This window comes from Salvia hispanica, chromosome 5 (assembly GCF_023119035.1).
Source record: "Salvia hispanica cultivar TCC Black 2014 chromosome 5, UniMelb_Shisp_WGS_1.0, whole genome shotgun sequence".
In the NCBI taxonomy this organism is placed as follows: Eukaryota; Viridiplantae; Streptophyta; class Magnoliopsida; order Lamiales; family Lamiaceae; genus Salvia; species Salvia hispanica.
In genome coordinates, this window is record NC_062969.1 from 10361328 (window position 1) to 10383753 (window position 22426).

The following is a 22426-nucleotide window of genomic DNA, read 5'->3' on the forward strand; positions in this document are numbered from 1 at the left end:
CTCAAAGGGGAAGCCAATACTTGGCTACTGAGGCTTTTTCGCCAGACTCGATTAACACATGGAAAGATTTCAAGCTGAAATTCTTGGATTATTTTTTCCCTTCCAACAAGACGAATGCCTTGAAGAAGGAGATTCAGGAGTGCAAGTAGGAATATGATGAGTCTCTGAGTTCTTATTGGTCCCGGTTCAAGGGATTGCTGGATGCTTGTCCGAACCACAGGATGATAGAAGCGGAGACCTACTATCTGTTTTACGAAGGTGCAAATCCTGAATCAAAGGACTTGATGAATTCCTCGAGCGGGGGAAACCTTACCAAGAATAAAGCAAGTGAAGCTAGAGAAACTTTGGGAAGGTTGATTGAGGCGAAGAAGGCCTATGATAACCCGCGAAGCATATTGAGGAGAGGGTCAGCCAATGCAGTAACGGAACAAGATGACAAGAAGGTGGAAGACAGGATCGATAAACTGGAGAAAGCATTGCTGAATGCAATTGAGAAATACAATCCGCATGCTCCAGCAGAAAATGAGAAACCCCCTGGTCCAGAAGAAAGGCAACTTCAGCCGTATTACAGTCAGCCCTGTGAAGGGGAATGCCAAGCTCAAGCAAATTCGATGGGAAGTTGGAATCCAGACGGAAGTTGGAACCAAGGAAGACAGAGGGATGCTCCATGGAGGACTCACCCAAACTTTAGATGGACTGACCATGATCAAGGTCAGCCATCCCCACTTCAGCTCACGAATTATGCACACCCTCCGGAGAGGCAGTCCAACTGGTCGGGGAAAGGTCAAGAGGGGCAATTGTAGCTGGGGTACAGGAATCGGGACCATACTAATTGGGGAAATAGGAATCAGAACAATCCAGGGAGCTCCTATGTGCCACCTCATCAGAGAAATAACCAAGGGAACTACCAGAATTCCCAACCGAATCATCAAGGGAATCACGGGTCTAGCAACCAGTACAACAACCATCAAGGGAATCAAGGGAACTATCGTCAGAACCAAGGTCAAGGACCGAATTTTAATCAATTCAACTCCAGGCCACAAAGGAGTTTGGATGACATGGTCCACGACCTAGTGAATTCACAGCAGTTCATGCAGAATAACCTGCACTCCAACAATGACGTGGTGCACAAATTGCAAGACGCTCAGTCTGAACATAAAGCCGCCATGGACATGATGGCAAAGCAACTGTCCCAGATCGCAGTTTCCTTGAATGAGATGCGGGGAAATGAAGGGAAACTTCCTGCCACGGTCAAACCACCAGACCGAGCAAACATTAGTCAAATCACCTTGAGATCTGGGCGGGGTTATGAGGGACCGACTTTGGAAATTGACGAGGAGGTACTTATGCAGGATAGTGTAGGGGAAAAAAGTCAGACGCATCAAGGGGATAGCCCTAGACCCAGGGAAATCCTTGGTCAGGATGACCTCCAGAAGGGAGATTTAGGGGGATCCCTACCTCGACCAAGAGACCCATTCTTCCTAGACCCAGAACCTGAAGCAATGAGCAAGGAAGGGAACAGGGAAGTTGGTGAAACCCAGGCTGGGACTTCCACAAATGCAGTAAAGCGAGCAAAACCATTTCCATACCGAGGGGAAGCAAAGAAAAAGAAGGATGATACAGAAGATCTCATGGAGATTTTTAGCAAGTTGGAAATCAACCTGCCATTCTTGCAAGCCCTAAAAATGCCTGCTTTCAGCAAGTTCATCAAGGAATTCATTGCAGGGAAGACCAAACCAGACGGGAAAATTGTGATCGGGGAGAATGTGTCTGCTGTGATACAAAAGAGAAGGATGCCCTCAAAATGCACCGACCCAGGTATGTTCACATTACCCATCTCTCTAGGGGACATCAAGGTTGAGCATGCTATGTGTGATCTAGGGGCGTCCATCAATGTTTTACCGCTTTCAATCTATAAGAAATTGACTGGAGTAAGGATGGTTGCTACCAAGGTAGTGATCCAGTTAGCAGATAGAACTTGCATTTGTCCTGAAGGTGTGTTGGAAAATGTCATAGTTAAAGTGCATGATTTTCTATATCCTGCTGATTTTTATGTGATCAAGATGAATGATAATGAGTCTGCTGAGTCTAGTGGCGTGCTTTTAGGGAGACCATTTTTGCGTACTGCTAAGACCATTATCGATGTCTTCGATGGAACAATTTGCTTGGATTATAATGGGGAAAAATATACATTCAGCATAGATGAGGGGATGAAAAGGCCTTTAGATGTTGAGAATCTGTATGCTATTGATGTTATTAACCCCCTGGTCCAAGAATATCTTGAGACGGAATTGATACAAGAACAAATTGACAATTCGGAGTTGAGCCATTCAATTGACAGAGAAGTCGTAGGATGGTGTGCAGCAATGAACACAACGGAGTTGACAGATGAGGAACTCACGGAGGCCATCATGGAGTTTTGCAGAAGTCCCGAGTCAGCCAAATCTAAGGGATCGGCTCACGTGGCTAGTCTGGAGAATTCTCCTGGGTCTGGGAAGGAGGCATTACCAGAAATTGCAGACAAAAATCCCTTGCCCCAGGAGACGAATGGAACAAAGAAGGAACTGAAGAAACTTCCGCCAGGCCTCAAGTACGCTTACTTGGAGGAGAATGAGACATTCCCAGTAATAGTCAACAGTAACCTGACCAAGGAGCAGGAGAAGGGGTTGTTGGAAGTCATCAAAAGAAACAAGAAAGCAATAGGGTGGACTCTCTCGGATTTGGTAGGAATAAGTCCGGATCTTTGTATGCACCACATTCGTCTAGAAGAAGGTGCGAAGGCTCATCGAGATGCACAACGGAAACTAAATCCGAACATGCGAGAGGAGGTCCTAAAGGAGGTGTTAAAATTGCTTGCTCTAGGGATCATCTACTCCATTCCGGACAGCGAGTGGGTCAGTCCTGTCCATATGGTACCTAAAAAGTCTGGAATACAGGTTGTTAAGAATGAAAAGAACGAGCTGGTGCCCACTAGACTAGTGACGGGGTGGAGGATGTGCATCGACTACAGGAAGTTGAACGAAGCCACAAAGAAGGATCATTTCTCCCTACCTTTCATTGATCAGATGTTAGAAAGACTGGCTGGCAAACAGTATTTTTGTTTCCTTGATGGATACAGTGGCTATTTCCAGATCTACGTTAACCCAGAGGACCAAGGGAAAACCACGTTCACGTGCCCCTTTGGTACTTATGCATACCGAAGAATGCCGTTTGGATTGTGTAATGCACCAGGAACTTTCCAACGGTGTATGATGAGCATTTTTTCGGATCTGCTGGAAGTATGCATTGAGATATTCATGGACGATTTCACCGTATATGGGAACTCATTTGATACTTGTTTGGCCAGCCTTGATCTAGTGTTACAGAGATGCCAAGAGAAGCATTTAGTATTGAATTTCGAGAAATGTCATTTCATGGTAACGGAAGGCATTGTCCTGGGTCACGTGGTTTCTGAGAGAGGGATACAAGTAGACAAAGCAAAGGTAGATGTGATATCAAAGTTACCGTACCCTACGAACCAAAAAGAGGTGAGAGGCTTCCTAGGTCACGCAGGGTTTTATAGGAGGTTTATCAAGGATTTCGCGAAAATCGCGCAACCACTCACTCATTTGTTGCACAATGATGTGGAATTCGTCTTTGACGAAGGATGCAAAAAGGCATTTCAGTTGCTCAAGGACAGGTTAGTGTCAGCACCAATTATCAGGGCGCCAGACTGGAATCATCCTTTTGAGATAATGTGCGACGCGAGTGATTTTGCTGTGGGAGCTGTCCTAGGACAGAAAATTGATGGAAAAAGTTATGTGATCTTCTATGCTTCCAAGACGCTGAATCAGGCTTAGAAGAATTATGACACCACGGAGAAGGAAATGTTGGCTGTCGTATACTCGTTTGAAAAATTCCGACCCTACCTTCTTGGGTCGAGGGTTATAGTCTTCACGGATCACACAACAATAAAGTACTTACTGGCTAAGAAGGAGTCTAAGCCGAGGTTAATCCGTTGGGTGTTGCTCTTGCAGGAGTTTGATTGGGAAGTGAGAGACAAAAGAGGAACGGAGAATAGAGTAGCCGATCACTTGAGCAGAATATATCAAGGGGAAACAGAAGAGGCCATACCCGATGCCTTCCCCGAGGAACATTTGTACTTTCTGGAGAAATTTCCTAGACCAATTGACTGGGAAGCAGTTTTGGCTTTAACCGGTCTAGGAGAATCTCGATAAAGGGAAGCGCACACTTAACGCAGAACCGTGGTTTGCTGACTTAGCCAACTACTTGGTCACGGGAGAGGTGCCAAGCTCAGACGAAGTTTCCCGGGCCCAGAGGATGAAAATTAAAAGCGAAGCCAAATATTACTTTTGGGACGACCCCTACCTGTGGAAAATGTGCTCAGATCAAGTGATTAGACGCTGCATTCCCAAATGGGAACAAAAAGATGTGCTAATTCATTGCCACACTTTGGCATGTGGAGGTCACTTTGGACTAAGGAAGACAGCAAGGAAGGTTCTGGACAGCGGTTTTTATTGGCCGACGTTAAATAGGGATGCCTTTGAGTTTTGCCAATGTTGCGAGAGATGCCAACAGACGGGGGGAATTTCAAGGAGGGACGAGATGCCTCAGGTCCCGGTGATCGTGTGCGAAATTTTCGATGTGTGGGGAATGGACTTTATGGGACCGTTCCCATCATCCTGTGGGAACACTTATATATTGGTTGCAGTAGACTATGTGTCTAAGTGGATAGAAGCCAAGGCCACCACAACATGTGAATCGAAGGAGGTGGCAAAATTTCTCGAAGGCCAATATTTTCAACAGATATGGAGTTCCCGAGCCATCGTCTCAGATCAAGGAACTCATTTCTGTAATCGCACCATCGAGGCTCTGATGAAGAAATATGGTGTTCACCATAGAGTGTCGACTCCGTACCACCCCTAGTCTAATGGCCAAGCGGAGATTTCTAATCGCGAGATCAAGGCGATATTGGAGAAGACAGCTTAATCCGTCAAGGAAGGACTGGAGCAAGAGGCTCGGTGACGCATTGTGGGCCTACAGAACTGCTTTTAAAATGCCTATCGAAATGTCGCTTTACAGGCTTGTGTTTGGCAAGATGTGTCACTTACCTGTGGGTATTGAGCACAAGGCGTACTGGGCAGTGAAAGAGTTGAACATGAAACCTATAGCTTGCGAAGAAGAGAGGAAGTTACAATTACAAGAACTGGAGGAACTTAGGCTGGAGTCATTTGAGTCTGCCATGTGGTACAAAGAAAGGACGGAGTTATGGCATGACAAGAATCTCCGAGTCAAGGAACTTCATGTGGGACAGAAGGTGCTCCTTTTCCAATCCCGGCTCAAGCTGATGCCAGGGAAATTGAAGTCTAAATGGATCGGCCCATATACCGTCGTCGGCCTCCGCGCAAACGGAGCAGTGGAGATCCAGGGAAGTGCCTCTAACTCTGTCCCTTTTCTTGTTAATGGTCATAGAGTGAAAGTCTATAGGGATAATTCCGAGCTGTGTGTGGTGGACGAAGTTCCACTACACGCACTCTCTACTATCGCCTAGACGGACGAGGAGGTATTCTCGATGAATTCCTGGGTCAAGTAAATGGTTGACATTTTTGAAAATATGTGTTGAACCAGGGAATCTCGAGGATACTCAAAGGGAATGTGTAAATAGTTTAATTGCTTTGCTAACTAAAGAAAATCCAAAAAATGGAGTATATACAATTTAAAATCTTCCAAAAATATTTTCGAAGCACCAGACTCCAAAGGAAACCAATGCCTTACATTCTAACCTTGACCTAGGAGTCTGGCGTCTTCAATTTTTTTGGGGTCATGGTCAAGGAAATAAGCTAGAGGAAGCAAACCTGGAGGAAGAAGTCAAGGAGAGCTTTGGGGAAGAAGTCAAGGAGGGATGGAGATAATTTCATGCATCGGTTATATAGTGAAAAGCATTACATTTTGCTTTGGTCTAACACGGTTTCTAAGCCAGGTGTGTGACAGTAATCGTTAGATCCAGGAGATGCTGAAGGAAACAGTCCTAGCGAAGAAATGAAGTAGAAGTGAGCATAATCTAAGGAAAAGAAGGCTTGAAGAAGGGAGTCAATAGCTGAGGGCAACAAAGTCTATCTATACCTCGCTGGGCCCCACTTCAACGCCTATAAATAGAGGAGCATGCAACACAGAAAAAAAAAACACTCTTTTCGTTCACTCTTAGCTCACACACAACACACACTTGGGAAATGGGAGTTCTGGGGTAGTTTTAGGTTTCAAAGGGTTAATTCTTCAGAGAGATTCCGTCGTAACACCGTCCGCGTGAGGGCGAAGATACAATCGATTTACTTTAAGTTCTTTTGCACTCTATTTCGTTCGAACTTCACTTTTGGAAGTCGATTTGGCTATTGATGTTACTGATTATCTATTCACTTTTTAGTTTTCGTTATAGTTGTGTTATTTCGTGTTGATCTACGTTGATCCTGCTGTTGAGAGTTTTTATTTCGGCAAGTTGCATGTTGATCTCTGTTTTTGTTACTTTAGTGCTCGATCTGGGAATTTGGCTGTAGATCTGTGGTGTTATTGTTGATCGGAGGTTGTTGGTTAAATCTGAAGTTATGAAATGTTTCTTTTGGCTGGAGTTAGTGTCGGATGCTTGGATGCGGAGTGGATTTAGCGTCCGAGGTTGGATCTGAACAGGGGAAGTCAAGTTATGCATGGATTTTGAGTTTTCTGTTTGCTTTCTGTTTTGCTTCGTCTAGCATCCGTAGATCTGTTTAGTTCTTAATTGTTCTTCATTAAAATTGTTTAAATCCAGTCTGCTCTGTTCCGATTTCGCTCATGCTGTTTTCTTCTGAGTTTTTACGCAAATTAGTTGGAGAAGATGATGTCGCTGTTAGTTAGTACCTTAATTAGTTGTTTTTCCAGCTTTTCGTCCGTACTCTGTTTTTTCAGTTATGGTCCCCACCGTCAGTTTATTTTCCAGATCTAGGTAATTAGAGTAGTTTCTCAGATCTAGTGATTGTTCGGTTTAGTTTTCATGCATGCTTTTGTTGTTTCGCCTAGATCTAGCTGTTAGCGTAGCAGTTTAAAATCCAAAGTTTAAGTTTAATTTCCTCAACCCAAAAAAATGCGTGGCAGCAGCCAACCCAAAAACAATCCCCTAATCCTTGAGCATGATTATTACGCATCCATCTCTGTGGGATCGATCCCTACTTCCCTGTGCTAGGTTTTAGTAAAGTGGTTGAGGGTTTTTGAAGGAGTGCTCTGTGTGTCCGACGACCAGGATTTTCCGACGACCAACGAGTTCCTAGACCGTGTGATCTAGCGGATTTGCTGGACCTAGGAACCTGTTATTTCTTTCTGTGCACACAGTGACCACCCACACACTAGTTGTGTCGTCTCTTCAGACCCTAATACCATTTATGGTAAAAGTGAACCGAGACTCTTATTCGCGGATGAACTAAAATGGAAAAACGAGACTCCTATTCGCGTACAGAGGGAGTACTACATAAGACTGCTCATATTCGAATCTAAGTTCATATAAGAACTCAAAGGGTATGGTCGAGTGGCATGTGACTAGTTCATTCTTAACCAAATGGTTATGAATTGATCCATGCTTTTGAGTATGGAGCAACCTTTAAATACTTGGGTCAGCTGGCCCTCTCATCAAGGTACCTATATATTCAACACGGTGAATAGTCACTGAGTCCATCGACGAATATCCTTAGTACTAATTATATATTAAAAAAAAAGAAAAAGGAAAAGAGGTAGGAAAAGAGGTAACAGGGGGAAGGAGGGCTTACACCTTCAATCAAATTATTTTATACTCTTATAAAATTGTTCATGTTTTGATAGACAGTTTAGTGTTAATCGTTACGTAAAAATCTCGAGTAAGTTGGACATAACTAACTTGTCCAAAACTGAACAGAAAATCAAAGTGCAAGAACTTTTGTGTTATGGCAACTACACTTACTTTTCTTTTGGAAATGCGTGGACTTCTCATAATGCTGAAACTTTTGGTAATGGCCATCTTGATATTTGTTGAATTGAAATAAAATTTAGACGTTTGATAGCGACTAAAGTGAAGCTATAAACTTGGATACCGCATGTGCGTTGAAAAATAGGGGAAAGAAAAAGAAACTGGGATGAAAGTTATAAATCTCAAACAACAAAAAATCTATGTAATCAAATTTTGTACAACCAGAAATTAATTTATTTAAATAAAAAAAGGTTTATTTATGCATTTAATTAAAATATATGGATGCATATATAGTACATGGAAATTGAATAATATTGTGGTCATATATTTATGATTTGTATAATTTTTTCATATTTTTTGGAGCCATTAATGTAATTAGTGCATACTTTAATTTAAATTTTAAAAACAGTATAAAGAAAATTCAAGTATAAAATAAAAAATGAGGTTAATAAGTCTTTTTAACTTGTCCACTTACTACATTTATTATTTTAATATAATTAATACATCAAATTATTAATATAACCTTATTTTGGTTGTATAAAATTTGGTTGTTTATCATCACTTAATTTAGGCAGCTTAATGATCGAATATTGTATTGATTTTATTAATATCATTTCAAATTTTAGTAAAGTATATTAATTCTATTCTAGATTTTTCAATTGAAGAATTCTATCTCAATCTTTTCAATATGTATCAAATTAATATACTACTCCCTCCGTCCTAAGGTATTAGACCAACTTTCCTTTTTGGGATGTCCCAACATATTAGACTCATTTCCTTTTTTAGCAAAAAGCATCTATATGTATTTTATTCTCCACCTACTTTTTTCTCTCTTCTCTCCCCTACTTTTTCCCTCTCTCATATTTTACTCTCTCCACTTTAATTATTTAAATATCAATTCCTTAAATAATATGCCCAAAAGAAGTGAGTCTAATACTCCGGGACGGAGGGAGTATTATTTTCGTATAGTTATTTCAAAATAAATAAAATAATAGTTATCTTATATTTATTTCTAAAATTAAAATATAAAATATTAATATATTCTTGTCCAATTTATTTTCGGGAGAAATATAAGTAGATATTTTTTTGACACATTAAGTCACGATTCCATCGTTGGAATTAAATTTTCAATAATAGAAAATTGTACAAGTTGCAGAGATATAGATATAATCGGCAAGGGGTGCGTTATAATGATAACTCATATTTATGTGATAACCTAATAACCCTATCATTTTATGGGTCAAAAGTATCATTTTTACTAAAAATGATATTTATACATGATAAAATGATATTTTTTCAGCATACATAAAATGATACTTTTAATCCATAAAATGATATTCTGTTCTATAAAATGATAATTTTCGTCCATAAAATGAGGATTATTAGATTATCACCATAATTATAGGTTATCATATGATCACAGCAAATTGAATAAGTTAAGAAAGAATTGATGCGATTATTATAACTTAGATATAAATTCGATAATTTTAAAGATTGAGATAAAATTTCTAATCATTGAAATTGAATCGATTATTAAACCTCATTATATAACTTAACTTTTATGTTGATTTTAGATTCTATTTTTCAACCGTACATGATAATAAAAAGTTTATTTTTCAACCGTACATGGGGTAATTGGAACCTTCAAATATCAAAATCCTGCGTCTGCCACTAAATCTCCCTATATTGGATGAGTGAGAAAACTTGGAAACTATATACTACTCCAACTCCATTTAGTTTGAGACCTTTTGAGAGTGACTTAAAAATAAATCCGTGCGGACGGGATCAGCCTAAAGTGGACACTATCAAACTAATGTGCAGTCCACGATGCTAAGAAATGGTATTAAAGCCAAGGTGACTTGGGTCAGGCTCTGGATGACCCATATTCGAGTTGGGCCTAGGATGACTAAAGTTCGATCTTGGCCCGTAATATCTTAGTGTGACGACTGCGTTCCAATGTAGTCTCGGTTTAAGGGGAGGTTTGATGGGTTACAAACGCATCCAACATCAGATGAGAAGGAAAGTTGGAAGCTATATATAAGTGTTGTCTAACTCCAAATTAATTTGACACCTTTTGGAAATAATTCAAAGACAAATCTGTGTGAACAAGCTCGGTCTAAAGTGGATAATATCAGACTAATGTGTAGTCGATGATTCTAAGATTCTAACAGTTTTATATATGAGTGTAATTATTTAATAGAGAGTGTGATCTAATTAATCAAAATAAAAATAAATTTAGTTATTAATATATAAAATTGATTGGAATTTTATACTGGTATAGTAGTATTGGAGATGGATTGAGTATTGCACCTTGGGCCCATAGACAAAGAGGTGGTTCAACTCAACTATGGAAGCAATTATTGAAGCATAATCTCTTTAATTTACTGTTTCGTTTCCCTTTTTAATATCACCTACATAAATAGCAAATAAATAGCAAAGGGAACTATAATTCAATGTTTCTACTTTTTTGGCATCGATATTTCAATATCATAAAATTTTTAACTTTGTTATAGATTTCACATTCATTTATAATCCGCACTTCTAAACTAATCCTCCCTAGAGGTGTCCTAGGTTTACGGTTCTGGTGGTTAACTGCAAAACCATAACCGACGGTTACGGTTCTGAACTGGAACCGTGAGAATTTACTCGAACCGAAATCATTGATTTTAAAACCATGGACTGGTTCAGGTTTGAAAATTACTGAATCGAAACCGTGCTGGAACCACGAAAAACCATCGAAAACCCATGAAACTGAGCCGAAATTGCAAAAAACCGCCGAAAATCGACGGTTCGGAACTGTGAAAAATCGTAAAAAGCCGTTGGAAAACTGCCGGTTCGGAACCGAAACCAGCGGTTTTGGAACCGGAACCGTATCCACGAAACTCCTTCGCGGTTCGATTCTCGTTCGGAAATTTCCAAAACCGGAGTCAGCGGTTCTGGAACCCTGGGCACCTCTAATCCTCCCTTCGTTCCGGCTAAAGTGATTGATTTCTTTTAGGCCGTTGTTTTGCGAAGATGATTTCTTTTTGGACGTTGTTTTGCGAAGATGATAGTAATAAATAGTTAAAATTGAGATAAAATAATACTCCATCCTTCCCACAAGAATATGCACTCTTTCCTTTTTAATCTATCCCACAAGAATATGCATTTTCTAATTTTGGAGAGTCCTTTCTCTCTAATGAGATGTGACCCATTCTCCACTAACAATATTCTTTATGGACGGAGGAAGTATAGAAGATAGTCTTATCTTCTCTTACTTAGAGCATCCACAATGGCTCCTGGACTAGAAACTGGACACCTCCTGCCACGTCATTAGGACTAGAAACTGCCTGACACATCACTAGGACACCCATGCACAATAGTGGACTAGAAACTGGACTAGTGATAAGGCTAATTTCATGTATCGGTTATGGGATAAATTCTGTGATTTCCTGGGTCTAACAAAGTTTTATAAGCCAGGTGTGTAGAGAAAATGCCAGCCCCAGGAAGAAAGAAGGGATTACCTGAAGGAAGAAGCTGGTGGGAAAAAGTGAGCAGAAAAAGGGAAGAGTTTTACTAGACGAAGGAGCATCCATGGGGAGGGAAAAATGCGAAACACCAGGAAGAATCTAGAAGCTCCGCCCCTTATAAATAAGAGCACGCATTCGACATGAAGAGAGTCTTTCTTTCGCATCATCAGCTCTTAGTTTAGCTTTCCCATATCTCTACACACACACTTCTAGGGGAATCATCGTAGGAGTTCACGTTCTAATTCCGTCGTGGTGTAACACCGTCTCCAAGGGAGGCGAAGATACAATCCTTTATTTGCTTTTGTTTGTGTTTCGGATTTCCCGAGTCTTCGCTGTTCGAAGCTCGGTCGTGTTTTGCTACTTTCTCGTTGGATATTGCGTATTTTGCTAAGGAATTTGCTGTTTTGGTTTCAGTTATGTTATTGTTGCATTATCTGTTTGTTTTTGATAGATATTGTTGATTGATCTGAGGTGGAGTTTGAATTGCACGGAAATATCTGGTTGAATCTGCGGAGATCGGAGATGGGAATTGTGTTGAATTGTTGTGGATGACTTGGAGCCGGAGTGGATGAAGCATCCAACGTGTAGATCTGTTCATATTTGCATGGTTGTGACATTTAAATTTGGTTTACTTGTTTACCTCGTCTAGTAACCGTAGACATGCTTTAGTTTCAGTAGTCCTTTGTGTTAATCGGTTTAATTTCGTTTGCCCTGTTTCGATCCTTGCTTTGCTCTATTTTTCATCTGTTATTTCGTGATAAAAGTTAGAGAAGATGATGTCGCTGTTAGTTAGTCCTTTAGTTGGTTAATCTGTAGCTTTTTCCGTCGTACTATGCCGTTTAGGGAAATGGTCCCCACGTGCTGTTCTTTCTTGTGTCTAGGTTAGTTTAGGAAGCCGTTTACCCCGTCTAGTAGTAATTTCAAGCTCATTTGGTCACCATTATGCATGTTCTGTTATCTCTGCCTAGATCTAGCTGTTAGGATAGGACATTTCATTTCCAGAGTCTAGGAATTAAATCTCAACCCCGAAAAAATTGCGTGGCAGCAGCCAAAAATAGTTTCTAGGTCTTTTAGCATGTTTACTTACGCATCTGTCTCTGTGGATTCGATCCCTGCTTCCCTGTACTAATATTTTAGCATAGTGGGTTGAGGGTTTTGAAGGAGAAGGAAGTGATTGTGTGCCCAACGACAGGTAACCCAACGATTCTCTAAGTTCCTAGACCCAATGTCTAGTGGATTCTCTGGATCGGGGAAGTTCCATTTTACAAAACAACACACATCACTCTCACATCTCGCTCTTCAACTAGCACTAGGACTAGCCACAATAAACAAAATAATAAATTCATATTGTAAATTACAATCACGCAAATACGAAATTAAATTTACGACACAGATACAGGAAAATGCAATCATTTTATCTAATTAAAAAAAAGTACATGCTAAAAAAAATTACATAAAGAAAACCCTCCTACTTCCATACACGCGGCCTCGCCTCACTCCTTGTCGCCGCCTTGGCCAGACCCGGCCGCATCGGAATCCCCGGCGCATCCCGCCGTGCCGCTAGCCGGGAACCCCAAATCGGCCCGCATACTCTGGATGAGATCAAAAAGTAACCCCTTCTCCACAGGGTCAGTTGTCGCACGCCATTCACGTATAACTGCGAACATGCTCTGCTGCATCTATGTACGCGCGAGGCTGGCGAGCTCGGGATACGTCTGGCCAGAAGAAGCTGCCGACTGAACCTCCTGGGACCCGCCGGCAAGTCCACTAGATGCCCGTTGCGCCCTCTTTTGACCAACCAGACAAGTGCGGCGAGATAACGATGGAGGGGTCGGGACCTCTTCGGCACTGTCAGGGAGCTCGTAGGATCTGGCGCTGCTGCTGTAATCGCCGGCGAGGTTCAGCTGTTGCTTCTTCAGCCAGCGAGCCTTGGCACCCGCCCGAAACTCCTCAGACTCCATCAGCACCTGAAGAGCGCAGAGGAGTGAAATGTGTATTCAAATTTCCTAGATCCAGAGAAAACCACTAGACCGCAGAGTCTAGGATCTCAGGGAATCCTCGAAATCACCTGTCGTTGGGCACACAATCACCTTATACCTTTCAAAACCCTCAACCCATTATGCAAAAAAAAGATTAGTACAGGGAAGCATGGATCGAATCCCACAGAGATGGATGCGTAAGTAAACATGCAAAGTGATCTGGACACTGTGTTTTGGCTGCTGCCACGCATTTTTTTTTGGGTTGAGATTTTACTCCTAATTGGAACAATAGGAACCAGAGTAATCAAGGGAGTTCTTATGTGCCACCACACCAGAGGAACGCCACGGGAAACAATCCGAATTTCCAGCATACACACCAGGGAAATCAAGGACCAGGGAGTCAGTTCAGCAACAATCAAGGAGGTCAAGAGAACTATCTCCCAAATCAGGGAAGTGGACCGGGCCATAATCAAGGGTCGAGTTTAAATCAACCGAACTTTAAGCCTAAGAGGAATCTGAATGATATGGTACACGACCTAGTCAGCTTTCACAACATATGCAGAACAATATGCAGGCAAACAATGATGTGGTACACAAAATTCAAGATGCACAACAAGAACAGAAGTTTGCCATGGATATGTTGGCCAATCAAATGTCGCAATTGGCCACTTCGTTGAATGAGATGAGGGGACACGAGGGAAGGATACCAGCTTCAGTGAAACCACCTGACCGGGCAAACATTAGTCAGATTACTATGAGGTCAGGACGGGGCTATGAGGGTCCAGTAATGAAAGACGATGAGAGTGTACCTCCTGTGACAAGCAAGGAAGAGGAGAAACTGACCACTGATCAAAGAGATATTGAGATAAAGAACACCAGGGTAGAAGATGGCCTTCAAAAAGGTGATTTGGAGAAGCCACTACCTCGTATGACTGATCCATTTTTCTTAGACAAAGAGCCTGAAGTGGAGATTGAGGAAGTAAGGAAAGAAATAAGAGAGTCTTCAGTCGGGGGTCCAGCAGGAACGTTGAAGCGCATGAAGTCATTTCCTCACCGAGGGGAGGCTAAGAAGAAGAAGGGTGACACTGAAGACTTCTCGGAGATCTTCGGCAAACTGGAAATCAACTTACCGTTCCTACAGGCTCTGAAGCTGCCTACGTTCAGCAAATTCATCAAGGAGTTCATAGTTGGAAAAACCAAACCCGACGGGAAGATAGTAATTGGAGAAAATGTGTCGACTGTGATACAAAAGAGGAGGATGCCATCAAAATGCACAGACCCATGTATGTTCACTTTGCCCATTTCTTTGGGTGACATTAAAATTGAGCATGCAATGTGTGATCTAGGAGCCTCGATAAATGTGTTACCACTTTCGATATATAAGAAGTTGATAGGGGTAAGTTTGGTTGATACGAAAGTAGTAATTCAGTTAGCCGATAGAACATGCATTTCACCCGAAGGTGTGCTGGAGATTGTGATAGTAAAAGTGCATGATTTCCTGTACCCAGCTGATTTCCATGTAATTAAAATGAGTGATAACGAATCTGCTGAGTCTAGCGGAGTGCTTTTAGGAAGACCATTCCTATGCACCGCTAAGACTATTATTGATGTGTTTGACGGGACTATATGCCTAGACTACCATGGGGAGAAATACACCTTTAGCATTGATGAAGCCATGAAGAAACCATTGGATGTGGAAAATTTGCATGTTGTTGATGTTATTAAGCCCCTGGTCCAGGAATACCTTGAGACTGAATTAATACAGGAACAGTTCAACAATTCGGAGTTGAGTCAGTCTGTTGACAAGGAGGTGACAGGATGGTGTGAAACCCTATTAACTCGGAACCTGACAGACGAGCAGATCAATGAAGCGATCATGACATTCTGCCACCAACCGCTGTCATTTGAGTCGACGGGGTCTGTTCAAGTGAGGAGCCCAGACGAGGGAACTGACTTGGGTGAAATGGCAACCAGGAGCCTGGAGAAAAATTCCCTGCCCCAGGAAGCTATCACACCAAAGAAGGAGTTGAAGAAATTGCCCGAGAGCCTAAAGTATGCCTACCTTTGGGGAGGATGAAACATTCCCAGTGATAATCAACTGCCACTTGACAGCAGAGCAGGAGAATGATCTACTGGAAGTAATCCAGAGAAACAAGAAGGTCATAGGATGGACTCTCTCAGACCTGGTGGGAATCAGCCCTGACCTTTGTATGCATGACATCAGACTCGAAGATGGGGCAAAGGCTCGTAGAGACCCGCAGCGTAAGCTGAACCCAAACATGAGGGAAGAAGTTCTGAAGGAAGTCCTGAAGTTGCTGTCCTTGGGTATTATTTACTCCATTCCAGACAGTGAATGGGTCAGCCCAGTTCACATGGTGCCAAAGAAGTCAGGAATACAAGTGATAGAGAACGATAAGAATGAGTTGGTACCTACTCGATTGGTGACTGGATGGAGTATGTGCATTGACTACCGGAAGATCAGGAAGCCACCAGGAAGGACCATTTTCCTTTACCCTTCATTGACCAGATGTTGGAAAGATTGGCTAGAAAGCAATATTTTTGCTTCCTAGACGGATACAGTGGATACTTCCAGATATATGTGGATCCTAAAGACCAGGAGAAGACAACCTTTACCTGTCCGTTCGGCACTTATGCATACAGAAGAATGTCGTTTGGTTTATGCAATGCACCGGGCACATTCCAGCGTTGTATGATGAGCATCTTCTCAGATTTGCTGGAAGTGTGTATTGAAATTTTTATGGATGATTTCACGGTGTATGGAAATTCTTTTGATTCGTGCTTGACCAATTTAGATCTGGTACTGAGAAGGTGTCAGGAGAAGAATCTAGTCCTAAATTTAGAGAAATGCCATTTCATGGTGCCAGAAGGAATAGTCCTAGGTCATGTGGTCTCTGAGAGAGGTATTCAAGTGGATAAGGCCAAAGTGGATGTGATCTCGAAGCTACCCTACCCCACGAATCAGAAGGAGGTTAGGGGATTCTTGGGGCATGCATGATTCTATAGAAGATTCATCAGAGATTTCGCGAGGATTGCAAAACCACTCACTCATCTCTTGCACAATGACGGGGAGTTCATTTTTAATGAAGATTGCAAGAAGGCATTTCAAATGATGAAAGATAAACTCGTCTCTGCACCAATAATTGGAGCACCAGATTGAAATCACCCTTTTGAGGTAATGTGCGATGCAAGTGATTTTGCGGTAGGAGCGATCCTAGGTCAGAAGATCGATGGGAAAAGTTATGTCAGTTTCTCTGCCTCGAAGACCCTCAACCAGGCTCAGAAGAACTATGATACCACAGAGAAGGAAATGTTGGTCGTGGTATACTCTTTTGAGAAATTTCGACCGTACTTACTAGGGTCGAAGGTGATAGTCTACACTTATCACGCAACCATTAAGTATCTGCTAGCCAAGAGAGAGTCTAAACCAAGGTTGATTAGGTGAGTGCTACTACTGCAAGAATTCGACTGGGAGGTAAAGGATAAAAAGGGGACGGAGAACAAAGTTGCAGATCATTTAAGTCGAATATTTCAAGGGGACACAGACGAAGCTATATCTGATGCCTTCCCTGAGGAACATCTTTATTATCTATGGAAATCTGCTAGACCTATCAATTGGGAAGCAGTGTTGGCGGTAACAGGTCCAGGAACGTCAGACAAATGGAAGCATCCGTTGAATACAGAGCCATGGTTCGCTGACCTGGCTAATTACTTAGTCACAGGAGAAATGACAGGTTCCCAAGAAATTTCCTGGGCCCAGAAGATGAAGCTAAGGAGTGAGGCTAGATATTATTTCTGGGATGATCCTTATCTCTGGAAGATGTGCTCAGACCAAGTAATTCGACGATGCATTCCAGAATGGGAACATAGGGATGTGCTCAACCATTGTCACGCCCTGGCGTGTGGAGGTCATTTTGGACCCAGGAAAACTACTAGAAAGGACTTGGATAGCGGATTCTATTGGCCGACCCTGAACAAGGATTTTTTCGAATTCTGTCAAGTTTGCGAAAGATGTCAACAGACAGGAGGAATTTCAAGGAGAGATGAGATGCCTCAAGTGCCAATAATAATTTGTGAAATTTTCGACGTCTGGGGAATGGATTTTATGGGACCGTTCCCATCTTCTCATGGTAACACTTACATCTTGGTTGCAGTGGACTATGTATCCAAATGGATAGAAGCAAAGGCTACACCCACCTGTGAATCGAAGGAAGTAGCTAAATTTCTAAAGGCGTTTTCTTCAACAGGTATGGGGTGCCCAGAGCTATTATCTCTGACGAGGGAACACACTTCTACAACCGCACCATGGAGCCGTTGATGAGGAAATACAGTGTGCATCATAGGCTGTCTACACCATATCACCCCCCAGTCGAATGGTCAAGCTGAAGTCTCGAATATGGAAATCAAAAGCATTCTGGAAAAAACGGTGAATACTACGAAGAAAGATTGGAGTAAGCGCCTTGATGATGCTCTATGGGCATATATGACCTCTTAAAAAACACCAATCGGTATGTCACCTTATAGGTTGGTGTTCGGGAAAATGTGCCATCTGCCCGTGGAAGTGGAACACAAGGCATACTGGGCCATAAAAGAGATGAATATGAGGGCGCCGGCCTGTGAAGAAGAACGGAAGCTGCAACTACAAGAACTGGAGGAGCTAAGGCTAGAGGCATTTGACTCAGCAATGTCGTATAAAGAAAGAACAAAGCTCTGGCGTGATAAGAACCTTCGGGTCAAGGAACTACGAGTAGGGCATAAAGTACTTCTTTTTCAATCTCGGCTCAAGCTGATTCCTGGGAAGTTGAAATCCAAGTGGATAGGACCATACACGATCGTTGGCCTTCGAGCAAATGGAGCAGTAGAGATCCAAGGAAGCGCCCCAAATTTTGTTCCTTTCCTAGTCCAATGGACACATGGTGAAGGTATATAGGGATAATGCAGATCTGCATGTGGTAGAAGAAACACCACTACATGCATCTGCTATTATTTCCTAATTGGTCAGGCAAATAGCTATTCTCAATGAACTCATAGGTCAGGTAAAATGGGGAATAGAAGTTTATCTGTACACTGACCTAGGGAGTCTTGAGAATACTCGTTTGCTAGTGTAAATAGTCTAAGTGCTTGCTAATATAAGAAAAATCCAAACAAAGAAAAAAAAATTAATTTTCCAAAAATATTTTCGAAACACTAAACTCTTCGGGAAATTTTTTGTCACTCATACCTCTAGACCAGAGAATTTGGTGTTTCACCTTTGGTTTTTTTTTTCTTTTTTTTATGGAATTGTGAGTTGCTAGGGGGAGGAAGAAATTTCACAAGTGAGAATTTGGAGGGAAGACGGTTACTATTCAAAATTCAAAATCCGCTTTTCTTGGGGACATACGGTTGCTTACATCCTCGCAACCGTTCGCCTGCCCACTGAAGAGAGCGATAAGTCAGCGAGGTGTGTTTGAAATAAAATCTCCCGATCCGGAGAATCCACTAGGCACCGGGTCTAGGAACTCAGAGAATCTTTGGGTTACCTGTCGTTGGGCACACAATCACTTCCTTCGCCTTTCAAAACCCTCAACCTGCTATTGCTAAAAAGGTTAGTACAAGGAAGCAGGGATCGAATCCACATAGACTGATGTGAAAGTAAACATGCTCAAAGACCTGGAAGCTATTTTTGGCTGCTGCCACGCAATTTTCGGGGTTGAGATTTAATTCCTAGACTTGGTAAATGAAATACTCTACTCTAAAAGCTAGATCTAGGCAGGGACATGCATAATGACTAAAAGTATTTGAAACACTACTTGACTGGGTAAACGACTTCCTAAGCTATCCTAGACAGAGGAGAAGCGAAACGTGGGGACCATTTCCTTAAACGACATAGTAAGACGAAAAAAGCTGCAGATAAACCAACTAAAGGACTAACTAACAGCGATCATCTTCTCTAACTTTTATCACGAAATAACAAAGCAAGCAAGGATCGAAACATAGCGAACAAAATTAAACCGATAAACACAATTAACTACTGAAACTAACACATATCTATTACTACTAGACGAGGTAAGCAAGTAAACAGAATTCAAGATATCATAACCATGCAAATGCGAACAGATCTACACGTTGGATGCTTCACCCACTCCGGATCCAAGCAATCCACAACAATCAAACTCCGTTTCCATCTCCGATCTTCACAGATTCGACTAGATTCAAACGATCAACTACAAATCTCCATGCAATTCAAACTCCAAACTCAGATCAACTAACAATATCCACCAAAACAAACAGATAACACGACAAGAATATAACTGAAACCAAAATAGCAATCTCCATAGCAAAATACGAAGTATCCAATGAGAGAATAACAAAACACAACTGAGCTTCGAACACCGAAGACTCGGGAAATACGAAATGTAAACAGAAAGCAAATAACGATTGTATCTTCGCCTCCGTGGAGACGGTGTTACACCACAACTAAATCCGAAATTTGAACTCCCCAAGATGATTCCCTTTAAAGTGTGTGTAGAGAAAAATGGAAAAGTTGAGCTAAGAGCCGATGTTGAGAAAAAGTATGTCCTTCTTGTTGATCGCGTGCTCTTATTTATAGTAGGTAGAGCTTCTAGACTGTTCTTGTGATTCCCATTTTGCCCTCTGTTTGGATGCTCCTACATCTAGTAACTCTTCCTTCTTCTGCTCACTTCTCCCGCCAACTTCTTCTTCTAGGTAATCTCCGTCTTTTTCCTGGGGCTGGTGATTTCTCTACACACCTGGCTTATAAAACCATACTTGTCCTCAAGTATAAAGAAAAGAAAAAAAAAAGAAAGAAATAGGCAAATTTTAATGCATGGTCATTCCCTGACCGACACACTAAAAACTCCTAGACTTAGACATCCCACTGACACACAAAAGAAACAAATACTTAAGAAAATAAAACACATAGGCATGAATTAGTTCAGATTTTTAAGCATCCGTCCCCACAAGTTTAAGGTCAATCCAATAGTCTATACTCTCCAAATCCTCCCCTTCCCTTCTTCCACCTAGACGGTTTGTCAGCTTGTCCAGATAGCCTTTAGCTTCACCAATTGTTGGATTCGCTCGATCACTCATTCCTCACTAGGGATGTTAGGATCAAACGCTCTAAGTTATTTTCTGCCACCGATGCTTCGGGTTATGAGAATTTTTCCTCCTAACCTCCTTTTTTTTTCTCTAGACTTCGTCCAGCTTATACCTCCTTTTCATGGACTTCATCCTGCTTACACCTCCTGTTCCTGGACTTCATCCAGCTTATACCTCCAAAATATATATTTATATATATATATATAGGAATGTGATCAAATGAAAACTCTAAATATTGTACAAACTCAAAACTATAATCTGGACCATTGAAAATTGTCAACAGATAAAAAAAAAACATCAACAGGAAAATGTCAACAGAATTTCAACGGTAGTCAATGATTGATGCTGTGTGTGATATTATGTTGATACTCGTGTTGACATTAAAATCTTGAAATTTTACACTTTGTATTGATATTGTATTGAAACAGTGTTGAAGCTGTGTTGAGGAGTTTTGAGTTTGTACAATATATAAGTTTTCATTTTATCACTACCCTATATATATATATAGGGGTGCGTTAGGCTCCTTTGCACCCTAAGTGTCCTATTTTCTTCTTAATCTCAGCCCTTGGATCCTTAAATTGGATGGTTGTGATCAATGCATTATTAGTCTATAATGTTGCATTATTAGCCGCTGTGCATTATTAGAATGAAAATGTGCATTATTAGTCTATAATGTTGCATTATTAGCCGTTGTGCATTATTAGAATGAAAATGTGCATTATTAAATGACACGTGACATTAATCTAACCGTCAGATGACAAAATCGTGAGGCTAGGATTAAGAAGGAAAAAGGACAAAAGATATGAAAAGGATTTGAATACATCCCTATATATATATATATATATGGGTGTGATCAATTGCTAACTTTCTTAAGTTGCTAACTTGCTAACTCATCAACGCAGTATATTAAAAATGTCAATACAATAATATTAAAATGTCAACACATAATTTTGTTGAACTTCAATATAATATGTTGATATTATGTGTTGACATTTTAATGTCACCGTATTGACATTTTTAATATACAACATTGATGAGTTAGCAGAGTTAGCAATTTAAATAGTTAGCAATATAACGCACTCCTATATATATATATATATATATATATATATATAGGGGAGTATTAGGGTCCTATTACACCCTTAGTGTCTATTCTCTTCTTAATATCAACCATTAGATTGATGGAATGAATGGACTAGATTAAAAGGACAAATCTTATTCCGTATTGCATTATTAGTTCATTTTCGTGCATTATAAGGGTAAAGTAGTAAAATAACATACTAACCCAGACGTTTCAAAACGGAAGGTGCGATATTTATGCGGTATTTTCATCAACCTTTCATCTCCCCTCTCTCTCTCACTCCATCCCATCAACATTCTGTCAACCCAATTTCTCCCTTAATTCAAAAACAAGAGAAACCCTAGCCGCCGCTCTCTTCCACTCAAATTCAAATTCAACAACAATTTCCGCCGTCAAATCGCCGCCGACCGCCGATTCTATCTCACAAAAGCTGCTGTTTTGGTTCGCGGTGTGGGTTGATAGTCGAATCATCTCCTGGACACAAAAAAGGTGTGTGTTTGCAGTATATTTTTTAGGTAGAAACACTACTAAACCTCGATTGGCGACGTTTACAAACACAACCAGTAGCCGATTCACAGTTTTTGTGGTCCTTTGAGTTTCGATTGGAAATAATGCACAAAATTATTTTGCTCGTTTTTCTTAAAAAAGATGAAATTGCTACCATTATAGTAAGGGTTATGTTCATTCTGGGTATATTAAGTTATGTTGTGAGTTATAGCTTGGTTTTCATCCATTAGCTTTCGATTTGGAATAATGCACAAAAGATGTCTTTTTTTTT

The 22426-nt window shown here is 41.1% G+C and overlaps 1 protein-coding gene across 1 annotated transcript; it reads left to right on the forward strand.

Annotated features, from left to right (window-relative positions):
- The first annotated feature begins 17979 nt into the window (after positions 1 to 17979).
- On the forward strand, positions 17980 to 18577 carry LOC125189385. Its single transcript, XM_048086667.1, has 2 exons — positions 17980 to 18391; positions 18501 to 18577. Exons 1-2 carry the CDS (start codon positions 17980 to 17982, stop codon positions 18575 to 18577), a joined length of 489 nt encoding a protein of 162 aa, XP_047942624.1.
- The last annotated feature ends 3849 nt before the right edge of the window (positions 18578 to 22426 follow it).